This window comes from Ursus arctos, unplaced genomic scaffold (assembly GCF_023065955.2).
Source record: "Ursus arctos isolate Adak ecotype North America unplaced genomic scaffold, UrsArc2.0 scaffold_4, whole genome shotgun sequence".
NCBI classification, from domain to species: Eukaryota; Metazoa; Chordata; class Mammalia; order Carnivora; family Ursidae; genus Ursus; species Ursus arctos.
The window spans coordinates 73,247,596-73,266,174 of record NW_026623056.1 but is presented as its reverse complement, the minus strand read 5'-3'; the positions used below and the strand labels follow the sequence as shown (position 1 = coordinate 73,266,174).

Sequence of the window (18,579 nt, the reverse complement as noted above, 5' to 3'; positions counted from 1 at the left end):
AGGGATGGAAGTTGAAGTGTTGTAGTTTTAAAAATAAAATAAGACAAAAATCAGAGAGGGAGACTCTTAGCTATAGGAAACAAACTGAGGGTGCTGGAGGGGAGGTGGGGGGATAGGGTAAACTGGATGATGGGCATTAAGGAGGGCACTTGATGTAATGAGCACTGGGTGTTACATGCAACTGATAAATCACTAAACTCTACCTCTGAAACTAACAATACACTATATGTTAATTAATTGAATTTAAATAAAATTAAAAAAAGAAAAAAAAAGAAATTGGGTGAACAAGAATATCTTTGCTATAAAAGGTGATATTTAACTAAGGGCCTAAAGGAAAAAAAAAAAAAAAACACAAGACTGATAGAAATGCTAGGAAGAGAAAATAGTAAGTACAAAGATAAGCTATGCCTTGGGTTTTTAAAGAAGGGGGGTGATCTGTGCAGTGGAGCATGACAAGGTGGGGGGATAGGAGACAAAAGTCAGAGAAGCCAAGGAGGGCAGGGGAGGAAGAAACACTGTGAAGCCTCATAGGCTTTTATAATCACTATGGCTTCATCCCTGAACAAAATGTTAAACCACCAAAATGCTTTAAGCAGAAGAGAATCATGTTTATTGTTCATTTTTTAAAAAAATAAGTCCTCTTTTTAAAAAAAAATTGTTTGTTTTTAATTTAAACTATACTCTAGGGAGCACAGGCCAAAGCAGGAAGACCAGTTTAGAAATTTATGGAACAATCTACATTAAGAGCAAAGCAGACCAACCAAACAAACAAATAAAAACAACCAGAATACAGAATTTGACTTCATGAAACCAATGAGACTCTTGAAGCACCTTGCTAGTAGAATCAACAAGACTCATCAAGGAGTTGGGCCTGAGTAAATAAGTAGATTCAAGGATGACTGAAAAGTGACAGTTGCCATTTATTGAGATGGAAAGAATGCCAAAGGAAGATAGGTAGGGATGAATATAGGAGATTGGCTTTGGATATCTGGACATCTGGACATTTGCACTGCCTATAGAACATCTAAGGGGAGAGGGAATTAAGCAGTTGGATATAAAAGTATAGCATTCAGGGAAAAGATCCAAGCCGAAGATATATATTGGAGTTACAAGTGGAATACAGGTGGTATTTAAATCCATAAGAATTTAGCATATCAAGGATATGAGTTTATATAAACTAAAAAGAGATCCAAAAATTGAGGTACACTGATTTTTAACAGGTCAGAGATTTATAACGATATCAAGGAGAGATCAAGCAAAAGATATCAAGGAGAGCCCAATGAGGAAGAAGGAAAACCAGAAAAGTATGGTGACATGCTAGCTAAGTTGGAGGCTAGAGAGGTGATTCAAGGAGAAAAAGTGATTAATTGGGTAATAGTCTGCCACTAGATCAGGAAGTATGAGGACTGAGAATGAGCCACTAGGTTGAGCAGGAAGAAGCTCAATGGATACCTTAATAATGGGTTTTATAGAGCAGTAACAGTAAAAACCCAACTGGAAGAGTTTGTGACAGAATGAGAGGAAAGTAATTAGGTACATCAAATATAATCAATTCTTTTGTGAAGTTTATTTATGAAGGAAGAGTGGGGGCAGAGAAATGATGTAGTGGCCAGAAGAATATATAAGGTCAGGATGATTTTTTTTAAAGATAAGAATTATTTTCCACTACAGAAATAAAAGCTTACTTGCTTTTTTTTTTTTTACACTGACACCCACCAGAACAAAAAAAAAAGCAATCCATCTGCCTGTTATACACACAGACACACACATATACACCCACATACATAGACATACATATAAAGAATATATACATTCTATTATAATCTCCCTTTCTGGAACAGTAGACATTACTTTAAGATGTTAAGATTTTTGAGTTTACACTTACAAATTTTAGATTATTTAGAGAAACACGAAAATTGACAATTGGCCCATACCCTATGCCATGCTGAGATCAGTCTCTACAATGTTACCAACATAAAAAGATCATTCTGCTTTGTACATGATGCATGATACATGATACATGATGTAGAAGAATGTAAATGTGCAAAATGTTTTTAAGGACATGCATAATGTGACCACCTCACTACTAACCTGTTCTCATCACCACCACTGATCCTCTCACACAATATGGCCACTAGTCTTCCGTTATTGTACAAGTCCATGCTATTTCACAGGTGGTATCCTTGATTCTTGCCATTTCTCCCTTTCTTTTCAAGGGAGCTGTTTCTACTCAGTCTTCCAGACTGAATTCAGAAGTTGACACCTGTCTGAAACCCTCCCCAAGAATTCCAAACCAAATTCCATTTTGTGTTCCCAAGCATTCCACTTACATTTCTTCTGCAACCCTTTTTCTTTTGTACTCTAACTTCAATGTAAAGATCAGGGGTCATATATTACTCATCTCCTGATTCCCAAAGTCTAAAACAGTGCCTGGTACTTACTAGAAACTCATTATATACATGTTGAGTAAGCGAACTACCAAATGATTAAAAATTGATGCAAGTGGGGCCTCCTTGAAAATAATATCTAGCTATCCTAATTCCCCCTCTCCCCCACCGAGGAGCAGGGGAATTACAAAATCAAGCTGATGCCATACATGGTTTCTGAAGACACACAAAAGTTTGCCTCATAGTTTTGGGAAAAAGAGCAAGGTGTAGACTTTTCCAGGCTAGATAATAAAACTGATCATGTAAGAGAAACCTGGCTTTATATTCAATTGAAGGAAGTTTGTTCCCAAATGAACCAACGTTCACCTGCTTTCAAATTTTATGTAACAAAGGTCTGGATAAAATATGATTCAGATATAAGGGCACACAGATTGAGTATAATTCCATAAACACAGAATTCTGTTCAATTGATCCAGGTTAGCCTGTAAACAGGTTTCTATTCTCAAAAATGACTTGATAGACTTCTCCATGACTTAGGTGAAAATACAGATGACCACACTTCATGATATTTTTGAATTAAGTCAATCCTGGAAAGAGGGCTAAAACATTGGATTTGACAGGGTCTCCGCAGGTTAAAAAGATGAGTCCAAGTGGACAAGATGAGATTTAATAGGGGTAAGTACAGGGTCCTGACTGAGGTTAAAATAAAAATCAATTGTGAAGCACAGCATGGGAGAACTACTTTAGAGCAGTTTGTGTGAAAAAGATACAGGACTAGAAGGAAAAAAAAAAACTGGCAAAATTGAATGAAATTTTGTATCCTTTAATAGAAATATAGTGTCCAGTATAAGTGAGGTCATTATCACACAATCAAGTTTTACTATGCATTGGTCTACAATGTTCAGATCTGTGTATTTTCCCCCCTAAACTTATGTATTATATCTAAAGAGACATTTAACAAACTGACTTTTACCCAAAGAAAAGTGGTCAATATGAACTACAACTTGGCCACATCAGTAGCTAGCTAATATTTATTGAGTACGTGCCCTGCGTGGGTGCTTTGGATTCATTTTCTCACTTAGTCTTCCCACAATTCTGATCAGGTGGATCTTGGAATGGCTCGGGTGGAGCACTGAGACCCCCTTTGGGATAGAAGCACCCATTCCCAATGTGAGATGTGTTGCCTGACAGCTTACAGCAGAGTCCCTTCCCTGAAAGTGCCCAGGAGAAGGTGACTTTATCAGAAAAGCCTACCAACTAATGAGGCAAATGGGAGCTCATCATATTCAGATTTAATATGAAAAGGATTACAGTTAAGAGTGAAATATGACAGGGGCGCCTGGGTGGCTCAGTCGTTAAGTGTCTGCCTTCAGCTCAGGGCATGATCCTGGCGTTATGGGATCGAGCCCCACATCAGGCTCCTCTGCTGGGAGCCTGCTTCTTCCTCTCCCACTCCCCCTGCTTGTGTTCCCTGTCTCTCTGGCTGTCTCTCTCTCTGTCAAATAAATAAATAAAGTCTTTAAAAAAAAAAAGTGAAATATGACAAAGATGAAATGAAGTTAAAATTATCAATGAACTATCTGATAATGTTTAAAAGTTAGATTAAAAATCTTTTGAGAACTTCAAAAAATACACATATACATATATAGATAGACTGCCTTGTCAGAGCATGATCTATTGGAAGCAGAGAACTGTAAGGAAGGAATGATAATTGTTCACTATATGGTTGTAATTTGATTTACCTTTATGTGTTCTATATTTTTAATTTGTTCCAAGACAGGTATTTAAATCAAAAAAGAAAATATGTTTTCTAGCTAGAAATAAAGATTATCACCCTAAGAAGTGTACTTGAAAAAAAAATTCATGAAGAAGTCTTTTTTAAAAAACAACTCTCTGTCCCTCTCTTCATCTAATTGTATTTGTATTTGGTATTTTAATAAAAAAGTTAATATAACAAAATTGGTTATCAAACACATATGGGAAATATCTGATATTTCCCATAGAATTGTAGTTTTCTAAAGATAGAGTAGAAACCAAAGAGGGCTGAACCAATCCTTGGTCCCAAATAGGAAGCCAGGGCCTAATAGGAAGATCCTGTTCAGGGGTTTTCGGATTTAATCCAAGCACAGTTAAATGTATTTTATTTAAAAAAAAATCATTTGAAAAATGGACTTAAGTTCCTTGATATTAATTGTGAGAATGTAAAAACAAAAATGGAGTTAAAATTAGGACTTGGCCAATTAAGATCATGTGTTGGAAATAGGACCGGAAAAAAAAAAAAAAAGGTGCTGCCCTTCCACTGACCCTTTACTCATAGAAGACTTTTGATTTAGCCAATATTTTATCCTACTTTATTATTGAAATCATCATAATAGATATAATAATAATAGTAATAATAAATTGTGTTTTTACATATTTGCCCTAATTTCTGAATGTATCTTTCTTCTGTAAAATAAGTATAAATAATATCTCATGTGTGTCCTTGAGCTACTTTGAGAATTATGTCGATGACTACTCAGGATTCAATTTAGCTAATCACTCCTATGCGTCTTCTTGCTAGAAGTTTATCAAGCTGTTCTTTCCCAGCAGAGATAAAGGCAAATGAAGTGGGAAGCATAGAGGTGAAATATCCAGCTCTCAAATATAAGTGGTGTCTATACGCCAATTTCCATACACTGACATATCCTGCCAAATAAAGACTGTACCACCATTGTAAAGAACAGTGCTATTATCACTTACTAAGATATTTAAAAAGGTGTCTAAATAAATTATTATATTTTAGAGTAAAAATTATTCCTCCATATTCAAAAACACCGGTTGTGAATCAATGATGATTTAATATGCAAAAATTCTTTTTAATATTTTAAAACATTTATAAGATCATATATAGAAACTATGTATGCACACACACAAAAGACTGGATTTTTTTTTTTAATCGAGAATGCTACCTATATTCACATGTTATGTTGCTTTTCTGAAGCTACTGTATCTTAGATGTATTTGTTTATTGGCCTTAGTTTCCTACCTTTTTTTTTTTTTTTAAGTAGGCTCCATCCCCAGTGTGGAGTCTGACACAAGGCTTCAACTCACAACCCCAAGATCAAGACCTGAGCTGACTTTAAGAGTGAGACACTTAACCGACTGAGCCACCCAGGTGCTCCTATTCTTTATTAAAAACATAATTTCATATTTATAGAAAATTTGTAAGCACAGTGCACAGAACTTATCTTTTTAATGTGAGCCATTTAGAGTAAGTTGACATGGTGCCAACTTTAGTATGTATTTACTATAACAAAACAATCTTCTACATAAGCTCTAGAAAACAATTAATTTACTAGCTAATCCAAAGACTACAATTGAATTTCACCTATCATCCCAGTAATGTCCTTTATAACAAAAGATGCAGGCCTGGCATTTATTTGTTATCTTTACTGTCCTTTAATAAAGAAAGTTTCCTTAATCATTCCTTTGCACGGTTTTGACACCTGAATGCTGGTTATTTTGTAGATAGTACTTCAATTTGGATTTGTCTTCTCTTTCCTCATACTAGATTCTGATTATGCATTTTTGGCAGGAAAATTACAATTGTTATTCTATATTCTTCTCATTGCCTATTTCTGGTAGCACCCAAGTTTAATTTTCTCATTACTGGTGATGTTAATTTTGATCACTTAATTAAAGTGGGATCTGGTAGGCTTACAAGTGTAATGTTGCTGTTTTTCCTTTGTAATTACAAAATAATTTGGGGGTAGGCACTTTAAAAGTGTTTCCATTTATTTATTTATTTATTTTGTCATCTAACTTGCTAAGTTTTTTCTCAACATATACCTGCATTAGCAACCACTGATGCCCCTCAGGTGAGTTCATTTGTATTACGGTATTTGTTAAAAATGGTTGATGGATGTTTTTGACGCGTGTCTTTTTTTTTTTTTTTTTCTTTTCCTCTCGGTAAAACAAATTGTTTCAGGCTTATCCTGTACTTTTTTTGTTTCAGTCCTAGAATCAGCCATTTTTATAAGAAACCCTAGTTACTTTTAGTGAAGAATAGTATTTAGAAACCAAGACGTGGATGCCAGCCATGTCTGCTCTTTGTTGTTGAGGTGCTGGAGTTCCCAAGACCTCCCTGGATAGAGCTAGTTCAGAAATTGTTTTCTTTTCTTTTTTTTTTTTTTTAATTTCAAGTTTTTATTTAAATTTTATTTAGTTACCACATACAGTAAAATTGGTTTCAGGTGTGGAATTGGTAAAATTGGTTTCAGGTATAGAATTTAGTGAATCATAACTTACATATACAGAAATTATTTTCTAAGTAAGATTCCTGACAAAAAGCTCCTTGTAGAAATGACTGAATACACACACACAGACACACACACACAGACACACAGACACACAGACAGACAGACAGACAGACACACACACACATATCCCTTTACTTCTTTTCTCCTTTCGATATCTACCTACATACACTAAAACCAGACTTCACACTAGTAACTCCAATACCCAACCATTACCCCAGGGTCATTCTCGTTTTTGTATTTTTATGTAAATACTGATGTTACCCATATGCTTGTAGAAATGAATCATCCATCACTGCACCCACCACTTTACTTGGACCTCTCCTTACACCGATTAGGTTCCAACATTCCTCTCCGGGTTGCTGTTTCTGTCTTGGCACATGCAAATCCTTCTCACCTGCCTCGACTCCAACACCCCACACTAGACCACTGAATCCCTCTTTAGTCTATTAACTCTGCTGAGGGTCTGACCCCCTATGGTAGGCTGCTGTGTCACCACCTGCATATAGATGTCTACCTTGCTCAGATGTAAGACTTAATTGTAAAGGAGGTAAAAAAGGAAGAAATGAAGGAAGGAAAAGATTTTTGAAACAAAGGAAGTTAAAAAGGTAGCTTCTTCTTGTATTTTTCTCTGAATATATAACACATAATTTCATGTGCAGTTGTCACTGTTTTAATTTATTGCCCTTTTAAATCAAAATAATCTGTTACAGTATAAAATACCACATGCCAAATGATCTGGACCTTTTACTAGGTCAGATAGGCTAATGAAATATTGAGCTGTGATATTGACATCTATTTTGAAATATTTAAATTTCTACATAACATTTCTCTTACATTTTATTTAAAATCACATTGCACTTTCATTGTTCAAATTCTTCAGGAAAGACTAAATTTTGTAAGCATTAAATAAAGAGGCCCCATCAAAGTAACAATGTTTATAAATGCTGAGGTTTAAACATAATGTTTCCCACCTAAGGCTCAGGGTCTAATTTATTTTTATATCTCTTTTATAATTTCAGTTGAATCTATCTCTTTCTGAAACAAATTTTAGGTATGTATTTGTCACAAACTTTTGAAATATTAGGAAATTTGCAGTATTCAAGACATATTTCCAATAACATTTTAGCTCTAAGGTTGAGTGAACATTTTCCAATTTTTTTTTTTTTTATGCTTAGGGCTGAGGGAAACTCATTAAGTTAGTATCTTCATTAGGAGGATAGGTATCAAATACATTTTTCAATGAAAAATATTATAGTAAGAAATGTGCGATATGAATGTATACAGACATTAAATATTTCCTGAGAATTTAATAAGATATCAAAATCTCATGAATATATTCTTTTTTTCATATTTTTCCTAGAATTACAAGCACTTAAAAATTTTTTAAAAAGCACTTAAACTACATTAACAAGTTTACTTATACAAACCTACATCATTTCTAAGAAAGCAATGTAAAAGTGTATATCAGTACTAATATAATTGTATATACACATACTGACTGATTACATATTTTGTTATTATTTATAAAAAAGTTCAGAAGAAAATTTGCCTAATTTCCTGAGGCTTGGAATTTATATACATAGTGAATGCTTCTGATAAGTACAGATCATGCTCACTTCAATTTATTATCAATGAATTTTGAAATGACTTCGCACATTTCATTTTCCTAGAATTTAATTTCTTGTGTAATAGTTTATTCATATGCCTAAATGTGGAGAGTTTACCTCCTATGATTTTCATTGAGATTAATTTTCTAAAAACTTCATGGTAGGTGATAAATATTCATTATTTCCTTTCTTCCTTAATCTCTTCCTTCCTCCTTTTCTCCCTAAATTCCCTCTCATGCCAATATTTTCCTTCCTCCTTTCTTTCCTAAAGCCCTTTCACACAGTCCCTTCTCTCCCTTCTCCAGTGTAGCAAAACTTGAATTGGAGAAACAGATTTCAGTTACATAATAATTTGAGTATTATTAGCTTTGTAAACTTTTAAATTTCCCTTTTGGTCTTTACAACTAATGACATGACTTTACATATCAATAGAAGTAAATATATTTCTTTGTGTAAAATTATAGTTAGATACTAGAACCTACTTAGAAAACACTTTAAAATATTTTCATGGAAGTTACCTATTCTTTTAAAACATAACACTACAATAATTTTCTGACATTTCTCTATGTAGTCCTAAAAGACAATAAAGCATGTTTTTGTATCTTCAGAGCTATGCAAAATATACTACAATGTATATTTTCAGACTTCCAATCAGTCTTGTAAAAACATAATGCAAATTCTAGAAATAAATATGTGTGTGTTATATGTAATTTATTTATACAACTAAACACATAACTGGATTTCTAGTTAAAATGAATTGTATCTACATGTTATTACTTCAATATCTTTAAGCTTTTGGGGAAGAACTAGAATGTTTTCATATACAAAATGCAACAGTTTTCAATGAAAATTATATAACTCTAAGTTTTCTATTTGCCTTAAAAATAAGCTTATTATTTGTACTTTCAAGTTTAGGATCTTAAAATAGGTTAGTTTATTTTCTCTTAAGATGTCTTTTTAATTTTTTTGGTAGGATTCTTACTTAAAATATAATTTGTTTTCTTAAGACATACCTTTCCTACTTCTTTTGTAGATAGCTCACTAGTAAAGTTGGGGGATCAGAATCAAGGTTTAAAATTAATCTTAATTAGTAAATATCTTCTACATCCTCAGTATCTGTCAAATGCAACTGTCCTAAATTTTTAAGCACAGGTTCATTCTTTTTAATAATAACCTATATCATGACTTACAAAAATGAAGCTATTTGCTTGTAGAAATAATTTATGAGATCTCAGAAATTATTGTGCTATACTTACCAGCCAAAGCAAGAATATATTCTTGAAATCTTGTTCCTATACGGTTAGTGGCTGTGCAATTATATCGTCCAAAGTCATTGTCAGATGTAGGTGCTATCTAAAATAATCATAATAATAGAAGTTTAACAATTTTAAAACAATATCATGGCAGTTTTAAAACAGACCCTAGTATGCCTACCATCTTCACACCTGTTCAATTATTCACAACTCCTTGCTATAACTCTTTTTTTCTGTATCAAAAAGTGTAATACATGGACCTATATTTGCACAGGACTAGGTGAAATATAGTTTATTAATTTATTCGGTAGACAAATGCCACCATTTTATTATATCTGTTGAATAAGAAGAGATATTTGTGATGTAAAACTCAGAAAGTAGTACACAGTTTGAAAAATATAGATTCTGCAGTTGCCACAGACATAAACTTGAAAACAGAACACTTGTACCAAAAGCATGGTTAATTAACCCTTCGTTTTCTTTTTTAGCCTAAAGTCAAGCAGATTTAAAGTTCATGAAAGGCTGGAAATACATCAGTTCTTTTCCCCCCCTCATGATTTTATTGAATACGAAATATTAATGAAGGATGAGGACTCATTCTAAAAAAAAAAAAAAAAAAAATCTTTCCAGGAAGGTATTTTGGAAGAAAATGTTGCCCCTGTGTAGCAATCCCTGTAACAGGCACATTATCCTGATGGGTAATAATAGTATCTTGCCTCCATTTCTGTTCAATTTCTATCATTCTCTTTCAGTTTAGGTGGAAAATAGCTGACCTCAGTCCTTACACATTTGAAGTCCGTAATTAAGTTAACCTCCCAGGAATCTATTGCTGAACGTTGGGGCCAACCCTGTAATTCTAATGTACTGAAATTCTGAAGTATCAATTCAGAAAAGAGATTTGATGATAGTAATAGATATAATTTTCAATCCCGGTAACTATTATTAAGAGAGAATATGCTTACAACAAGAGTTGCTGTTAATTTCAACTCTATCCCAAAAGGGGGGAAAATGATTTTGTGGTAATGGGAGGCTATTAACTAAAAGTGCAATTTTGAGGTCCATTGAAGATGGTAATTCTGAAAAAGTACAAAAAAGCTGTGTCATTCATTCTCTGGTTAGCTGTCTATCTAAGAATAGATCATAAGTTTAAGGATTAGAGGCTTCAACCATTCTTATGTAAGTATTCCTGAGTGATTAAAGCATTCATTTTTCTTACATTCAGCTTTTAATAAACCAGGCTAATTTAACTTGGAAATAATTTTACTAGTGGGAAAGGAATTTGCCCCCCAAATTTCTCCATTTTACAGGTACAGGAGAGTTATTTGTATAGTCCATAGGAAACAATGCACACTGTACTGATAAAAGGCAGACAGGATGGCCATGACAAAGAATCAGGACTATTGTGCAGCCCCTCAATATCAAAAAAGTAATTTAAATATAGCCAGTTTCATTGGAACAACTTTTAAAAGGCTCAATTCAGGATGTTTTCATTTTTTCTGGGAGTTCACCTATCAAAAGATAAAAGTTTTACAGTTTTATCTGAAATAATTCCTTTATCATGTCGTATGATTAATAAATACAGAAAACACCCCTAGTAGCACAAATTATTAAAAAAAAATCCCACAGACCTAGACATAACCTGGTAAATCATGTGCCGTGCAGCCTATTTGATGCGTTCTAGGAAAGCAGTATGAATGCAACGTGCAACCCCAGCACAATGAAATAATAGGTAATTTTATCAAAAAATAAAATATTATACAACAAAGGTATATTATAAAACATCAATTTAAAAATATTTAAATGTTTGAAATATACCAATTATTGCTGATATTTGTCCAGGAAGTGCTAGGAACATCTACATACGACACCACTTTTTCACATTTTAATACGAAGTTAAAATAATCCAAGATTACTTATGATACTGGGCTTTAATAGTATATAATAGATCAACAAATATAATTTTGAACATCAAAATATGAGCTGGGAGTACAATGTTAATAAAGGAGTTCACTAGTCTTTTTCCTAAACTTCATTTCCTCTTTCTATGGGCTCCCTGGTGAGAAAATCATATATTTAATAGTAAGCCTTTTACTTAGGACAAGGAATAATACAGATGATCAAAAGCACAATATTATTCCAATCAACCTCTTAGAAAGTTCCTACGTCAGTTTTTGCCCAGATATTAAAATGTTGGCTTATTACCTCAGGAAGTGCTCAGGAAAAAAAAAAATGGATCACCTTTACAGATGATTTTATTGGCACCAATCCAATTTATGGAATATTTTGTTTTAAAATTCATAAATTTAGAAGATTAATTTTTACATATTTATTCAAAGAAAAAGGAAAAACTTTAAAAATCAATTCAAGAAATCTGTTATTGACCAACTAGTTATCAATTGCAAACTGAATTTTTGTATGTTGTATTATATGTTCTTAAGAACTAGCAATTATGTGACTACTATAATCATCCCTAAACAAAAAATGATAATGTACTAAGCAAATAAGTATGCTATTAATTCAAAATTACTAATACTTATCATTGCTTTTTCTTTTTTGTAGTTATTGTTATTTTGTTTTATTTTAAATTGTATTAGCTATCCATTAGTTATTTATTCACGATTTTAATTTAATTTAAAAAAATAGTATACACATAAAAAGTATATGTTCTAGGTCAATGCTTTAACCAACAGATCATGTGGTATGTATAAAAAAAATTGCTTAGTTTTCACTTTGGGGTGGAGAGGAATGCCATTTAGGCAGAAGATTAAATAACGTGAGAGCTTTATATGAATAAAATATTTAAATATAAAATGTTTAAAATATTTAAATGTCAGATTTGGAACATGCTGCTTGACAATGACTATAGAGAATTATGACCTATCCCAGAAACTGAAAAGTGGTAAAATGAACTAAAGCCAAAATTACAGAGTAGTCTGTCATTTAAACATGAACTTAAATCTACCTGTTACGGAATAAATTGTGTCACCCCACAAAATTCATATGTTGAAACCCTAACCTCTAATGTTATTTGGAGACAGGGTCTTTAAGGAAGTAACTGAGGTTAAATGAGAACATAAAAATGGGCCCTGATGTCCTTATAAGAAGACAAGACACCAAAGCTCTCTATGTACACAGAAGAAAAACCATGTGAGTGTCTGGTTAGAGGGCACATCTGCGGCCCAACACAGAAGTTTCACCAAAACCCAACCCTCCGGCACCTTGATCCTGCACTCCTAGCCTACAGAAATATGTGAGGGGAAGGAGGATCCTTTGTTTGCGCTTCCTGGTCTGTGGTGTTCATTATGGCAGTCTGAACACCCTAACACAGCGCCCAAAACTAAAGTTAAACCTAACCTCAGTTTTCAACCGGTTAAATACCTAAATTTTAAGTTAAATCTAACCAAGTGTCTTTATGAAATTGATCTCTGTGTCAATTCACCAATAGTTCTTCTAATAAAGTTACAAAGAAACCAATTTAAATTCAAACAGATTTAGACATCACCCATTCCACGGTGTTTAAATCCTTCGGAATGGGTGGTGTGCACAGAGGTTTCCCTTACTAATATTTTATAATATATGTATTTGTTGGGCACAAAAGTGATAGTCAAAGCCTTTCTGCCCAAGGCCTAGAAAATCGATGTAAAAAAATAGTTCCTTTTAGAGTCCTACCCTCTTATCTTTTTGGCTGTATTAATAAATAAATAAAATCAAATAAAAATTTTAAAAAAAGAAACAGATTAAGACAATTGCTTAATTAGCAAAGAATCAGTTATCCAGTATTTGGGGAAGTGATGGCTAAATCTTTCTATCAACCTAGCATTTCATGAAGTCCAATTACCAGGTAGAAAAGTTAAGAAGGCACCAATGAGAACACCTTTTAAGTTAATGCATTATAAGCATCAGACGTTATTTTAAAACATGCATTTTTAAAATGTACGTAAATTGAATTACAAGGAAAAACATAGCATCCTTTCAAATAAGGCTATTTGAGAGAGATTTCCAATTGTACTGAAAGCATAAGTTGGAAGCATTCATGTTTGTGATCATAGACACACAAACTTTGGGAACTGATACACACACACATAATCTACAGTTAATAAATAAAAGGTATTGTATTCAAACAGAATTTAAAGGCCAGGCACTTGGCAGTATAAAGACAATTATCTACAATCTTAATTTAAAATATAAAATGAAATGAGGCATTGAACAAGTAAATCTGGTTTATTCAGAAACTTGTAAATACGTACTCACCAAAAATTATATATGCCAGTCTTAGAAGGAAGGCATAATCTCAGAATCAATAGCTAGTATCAGTACTTTTGGCCCTTAACAACTCATTCCCTCACCTTATTTTTTCCTGATATAACTGACTTTTTTCCAGAAAAAAATTATGAAAAGTAATGGCTTTTGCTATACACTCCTATTTCTATACAAGTAAAGAGTGAGATACTAATCATTAATGGGCCATGATCCAAATGCATAAAATTTACTTTTTAAGTGAATACACATGAAAGATACACAATAAGATTTGTATGTGTATATATATTACATAATATAAACATATATAAATGCATTTATATTAACATATTTATATATATTCCAAAATAGTAGGTAACTGCTAAAATAATACAACTCATTCATATGTACATGAAGACTTACCTCTAATATCATCTTTCTCCCTGCACTATACGTCTTTAAATTAGTGGTGTTTTTAGCTGGCAGGACTAATTTCTCTCTTCTCCAATGGACTGATGCTGGTGGATTAGATTTCACATCACAGCTTATATTGATCGGGTTTCCCTCCCAAGAGTAATAAATTGTTTGGTTTGATATAAACTTGGGAGCATCTGTAAAGCAAAAAACGTACATTTATAGACCTTTTCTTTAAGATAAATAATCACTTGATTAATATAAACAATAGTAATTACCGCTTGACTACAAAAAGAAGCCACAGCAATTCTAATTTCATATATTTAATATGTGACATTGGAACTCATGAAAATATGTTATTTGACTGTTTCATCAAATAATCTTAAAATTAATATACAAATATTTAAAGTTATCCAATTATTAAAATATGAAACATTAATGCTCAGAGTTGAATTTGCTTTTAATAATCTGACAAAGAATTATCTATCCAGTTAAATAATAGCTATCTACATATGTGAAATCTGTTTCTGGAACAAACCTCATTATAAAGTGTGAGTTTAGGATAACAAAAATCAGTGGCCATTTTTAAATCTTGTCTTACTCATAAAATTTCTTCTATCAAATATTTTGAAACATATAAAATCTAAGTTGAAATGTCAATATCATAATTAAGAAACCATTTTTTTTCTGAAATATCATATCCAGTTTTAATTAAACCAGAGATGATTTAATTTAATCCACAAAGTTGAATTGAAAATTAATCAGTTCCTATGAAGCTCTGTCAATTCTCCGGACCCTACATCAGACATCTATAAAAATAGTTAAGAGAAAACAGCCAATATTATTATATTATTTTATTGAAATAACCTAATTGTGAAGACACACAAACATGGTTTTTAGTCTTGCCCCATTCTAGAACTATGATGTAGCACAAATGCCAATCAATCACAACTTCTTTGAGTCTCAGTATCTTGACTATATAATTATTTGAAAGGACTCACCTTTAAAATTTTTACATAAAAGCAAAGTCCTATATTAAGTGGTAGCTAAAATGTTGCTGGTATTTATATGATTATTGTTACTAATATTAACTATTTGAAACTTAACATCACTTCATAAATTATTGACTTAAGTAATCTAACTTAAATGTTTTGTTTTGCTACCCTTAATTACTTAAAAATGAGCTACACCAATTTTGTTGCTTCAAGAGATTTTATATAAGATACATAAGAACTATAATCTGTAGTACAAATGCACAATTGAAAAATTCTTGTTCTGTATTTGTTTTAGTGTGTGTTTATAATGCCAATTTCACACAGTTATGAAATATTAATTGAATGTTTTCTATGTAAGACAGTAAGATTATACATTTTATTCTATTTTATCTTTTCAACAACCTTGCGAGGAAGGTGTTATCCTGTTGTAAGCGTGAAGGATATGGAGTAAGAGCTGTCAAGCTTATTCTAAGTTGTAGGTCTGGGATGGGAATTTGCAGTGATTTTAACCAGAGACCATTCATGATATAACCATTCAACCCAGGAACAAAATTATATTATTCAGTGCTAGCAACATTTTGGTGATATGGATCCTATCATACATTATTGAAGTGAATACAATTTGAACAATTCCTCAGGAAGATAAAGAATCTTAAAAAGCTTTATAATTTTGCTTCTGCAACCCAGTCTTAGGTATCTTTCCAGAGAAAATAAGTAGAAATATTAAAAGTTTATATAAAGGACATTTAATGGATTGTTATCTTAACAAAAACTCGAAAGAGCTTAATGTTCCTCAAAAGAGAATTGTCTAAATAAGTAATAACACATGTTGGCACTTAGATGAGCTAAATATTACACAGACGTATCTGCCTGTGGTTTTCCCTCAGCTTGCAATGTGCCTGTCCGTCTCTTCATCTGGCTGCCTTCAAAACCAAGCTCCACACTTCCTAAACACAGCCCTTCCATGACCTTCGGTTGTGGGTGAGCTTCTGTACTCTGTGCTCCCACAGAGTCTATGTTTTCCCTCAGCATGGTAACAGGCAGTGGAAGGATCTACGTTATTGTTTCTCCACCAAATGATCTGAATCTTATGGGTTAAGATACGGTCACAATTATATACCTGATAGCTTACATTGCGTTGGAGGCTTACTTGGTTCTTAAAAACTGCACATCGAATTCACTTGAAATTAAGCAGTCAATGAATTTTCAATCCAACAGTTCGGTTAAATTGAACAGAAGGCATTCTCAAGGAGAAAAGAAAAAAAAAAACCTAACTTTTTCAAGGCCTGGGAAGATCAAGTAAAAAATCTAAGGACATGTAACTAATTAGGGATGCAATTGTAAGAGAAACCAAACTTCCGGATATTCAGAATCAAAAGCTAAACTTATATCTCTATCTGTATCTCGAGCTCTAGCTAGAAAACATTTTATTACTCAATAAATATGAAATATAATCTCTTCAACATTATAATATTCTAAGGAAAGGTTTATGGAAAATTTATTTGCATATAAATATAGCCCAATACGAAAATCATACATGCTCATAGGAACTATTAATAGCTGACTCACAGTCTACTCTGTCCATGATGTGGAATCTGCGTGAATATGTGTTACATTATTATAATTTAGCCATTAACTTAGGGCAAGATTTGATTTTTCTACAAAAGCAAACAATTGCTGCTAATTGTTTGCCTGATGATCTCAGTAGGAATTTAATTTGGAATCACTGATGTTGAATGCAAATATGCTTACAGGCAATGCATAATATACTGAAAGCCACATTAAAAAATGTATTTGTGGAGTGAGGCAAGAAAATATTGATAACTTCCATCTACAATAAAACATAAAGTAAATTCCTCTACATTACATGCTTTGTAGATACCATACCAGTAGCAAGGCAGCAATGTTCACTGGCACAAGATTGGCATGTTAATAAAATCTCACAATTAGTGTTGGGTCCCTGGTTGAAGAAGGATGTGACTCTGGCACAGACAACATGTGAAAACTTCAGGCTAAAAACCAGTAACCATATTTCATGTTGATAAATCAAAAATAGTAGTTTTCAGAGCACTGGCCTTTGTAAAAAGTAGGCCTTTCATATCATGAAAGCCTTCAAATATTTTGCAGAGGAAATAAACTTTGGCAGTTAATCAAACAGCAGGGGGAAGGAGGAAGAGAGAGGACTATGGCATAAATGGGACATAAAGTAGTGGAAATTTCTCTCAAGGCATTGTATGTCCCCCAAATCCCATTCAAGTCCAAAATAAAATATTCTACAAATTTCAATGAGCAGAAATAACCCTATTGGAAGAACATTTTATCTGAGCAAAGTAGAAGAAAAAATCAGAGAAACTTGCCTAGTGGCAAGATGAAATATGTCATTCACTGGATGGAAAAGGACAGGAGTCCTTTTAGAAAGCTTCTGGTCACAATGAGAACCAAAGAGAGTGGCAACAATGCCCTCCTCGATAAAATTTTGTCAGGCTTCTATAAGCCTTTCTATAAGGACTTGGCTTTGTCCTCAGGCCCTTCCCTGGTCTGTTTCTTCCTTTAGTCAAGAATCCTGCTACGTCTGTTTAGTGGGAATTGTTCCATTGATATCCGAGTATCTTTGAAATCTGATCAGGTCCTTTATTATCCACCGTGCCCGTGGCCTGCTTTTAGCAAGAATTTTGTCAGGCTCGTTTAGCAAGAAGCACATTATAGTTGAAATGTAATAAAGTTTCTCTTAGTAATTTTCCATACACTGACTTCTGCCCTTCTTCTCATTGGCTGTAGTACCCACTTGTCCTTGCTGTATTCTGAGTTGAGTTCAATCTCTCTCTCCTATTGCAATAGTCTTAATCCCCATTGCAATAGACTTGAATAAAGTCCTCCTTACCATTTTTAAGTGTCAGCAAAATTTCTCTTTGACAAAAGATAGAGTACACTCCCAAAAAAAAGGTAACTAAAGAAAAACTTGTTTCCTTTTAAAAGAAAAACAACAACAACAACAAAAAACAAAAACCCCAAAGATCTGGAGCAAATATGGCGGTGTTAAGAACTATTAAATTATTTTCTATATTTTGTATAGTTGAAGTTGTTAGAATTAAACAATTTTTATTTATTTTATTTTTTAAACAATTTTTTAAATCAATCGCATGATAAAGAAATTTATCCCAATCAGACTTTCAGACAGGGAGATGAGAAAGACTTATATACAACCGTGTGTGATTTCATCAGATTCTCATTATGTGAAGAAGTCTTTGTATTTATTATATTTATGTATGAAAAAGCTAAACTTGTAGTACTTTTCTGCACATGGTCATTCAAGTTCTGCAGAACTGGACAGATCTCATAGCATCTAATATCTGAAAAGGAACATGAATGTCATCTGCAAATCTTTGTTC

At 32.9% G+C, this 18,579-nt stretch overlaps 1 protein-coding gene across 2 annotated transcripts in view; it reads right to left on the bottom strand.

Moving 5' to 3' along the window:
* NCAM2 (neural cell adhesion molecule 2) overlaps window positions 1-18,579 on the bottom strand; it is a 496,037-nt gene that overhangs the window by 87,407 nt on the left and 390,051 nt on the right. For both annotated transcript variants that reach the window (XM_044379816.3, XM_057306777.1), the window contains exons 10-11: window positions 14,205-14,392; window positions 9,549-9,645 (exon numbers count right to left, since the gene is read on the bottom strand). In XM_044379816.3, the coding sequence (XP_044235751.2) occupies window positions 9,549-9,645; window positions 14,205-14,392 (285 nt within the window). The remainder of the gene's footprint in view (window positions 1-9,548; window positions 9,646-14,204; window positions 14,393-18,579) is intronic.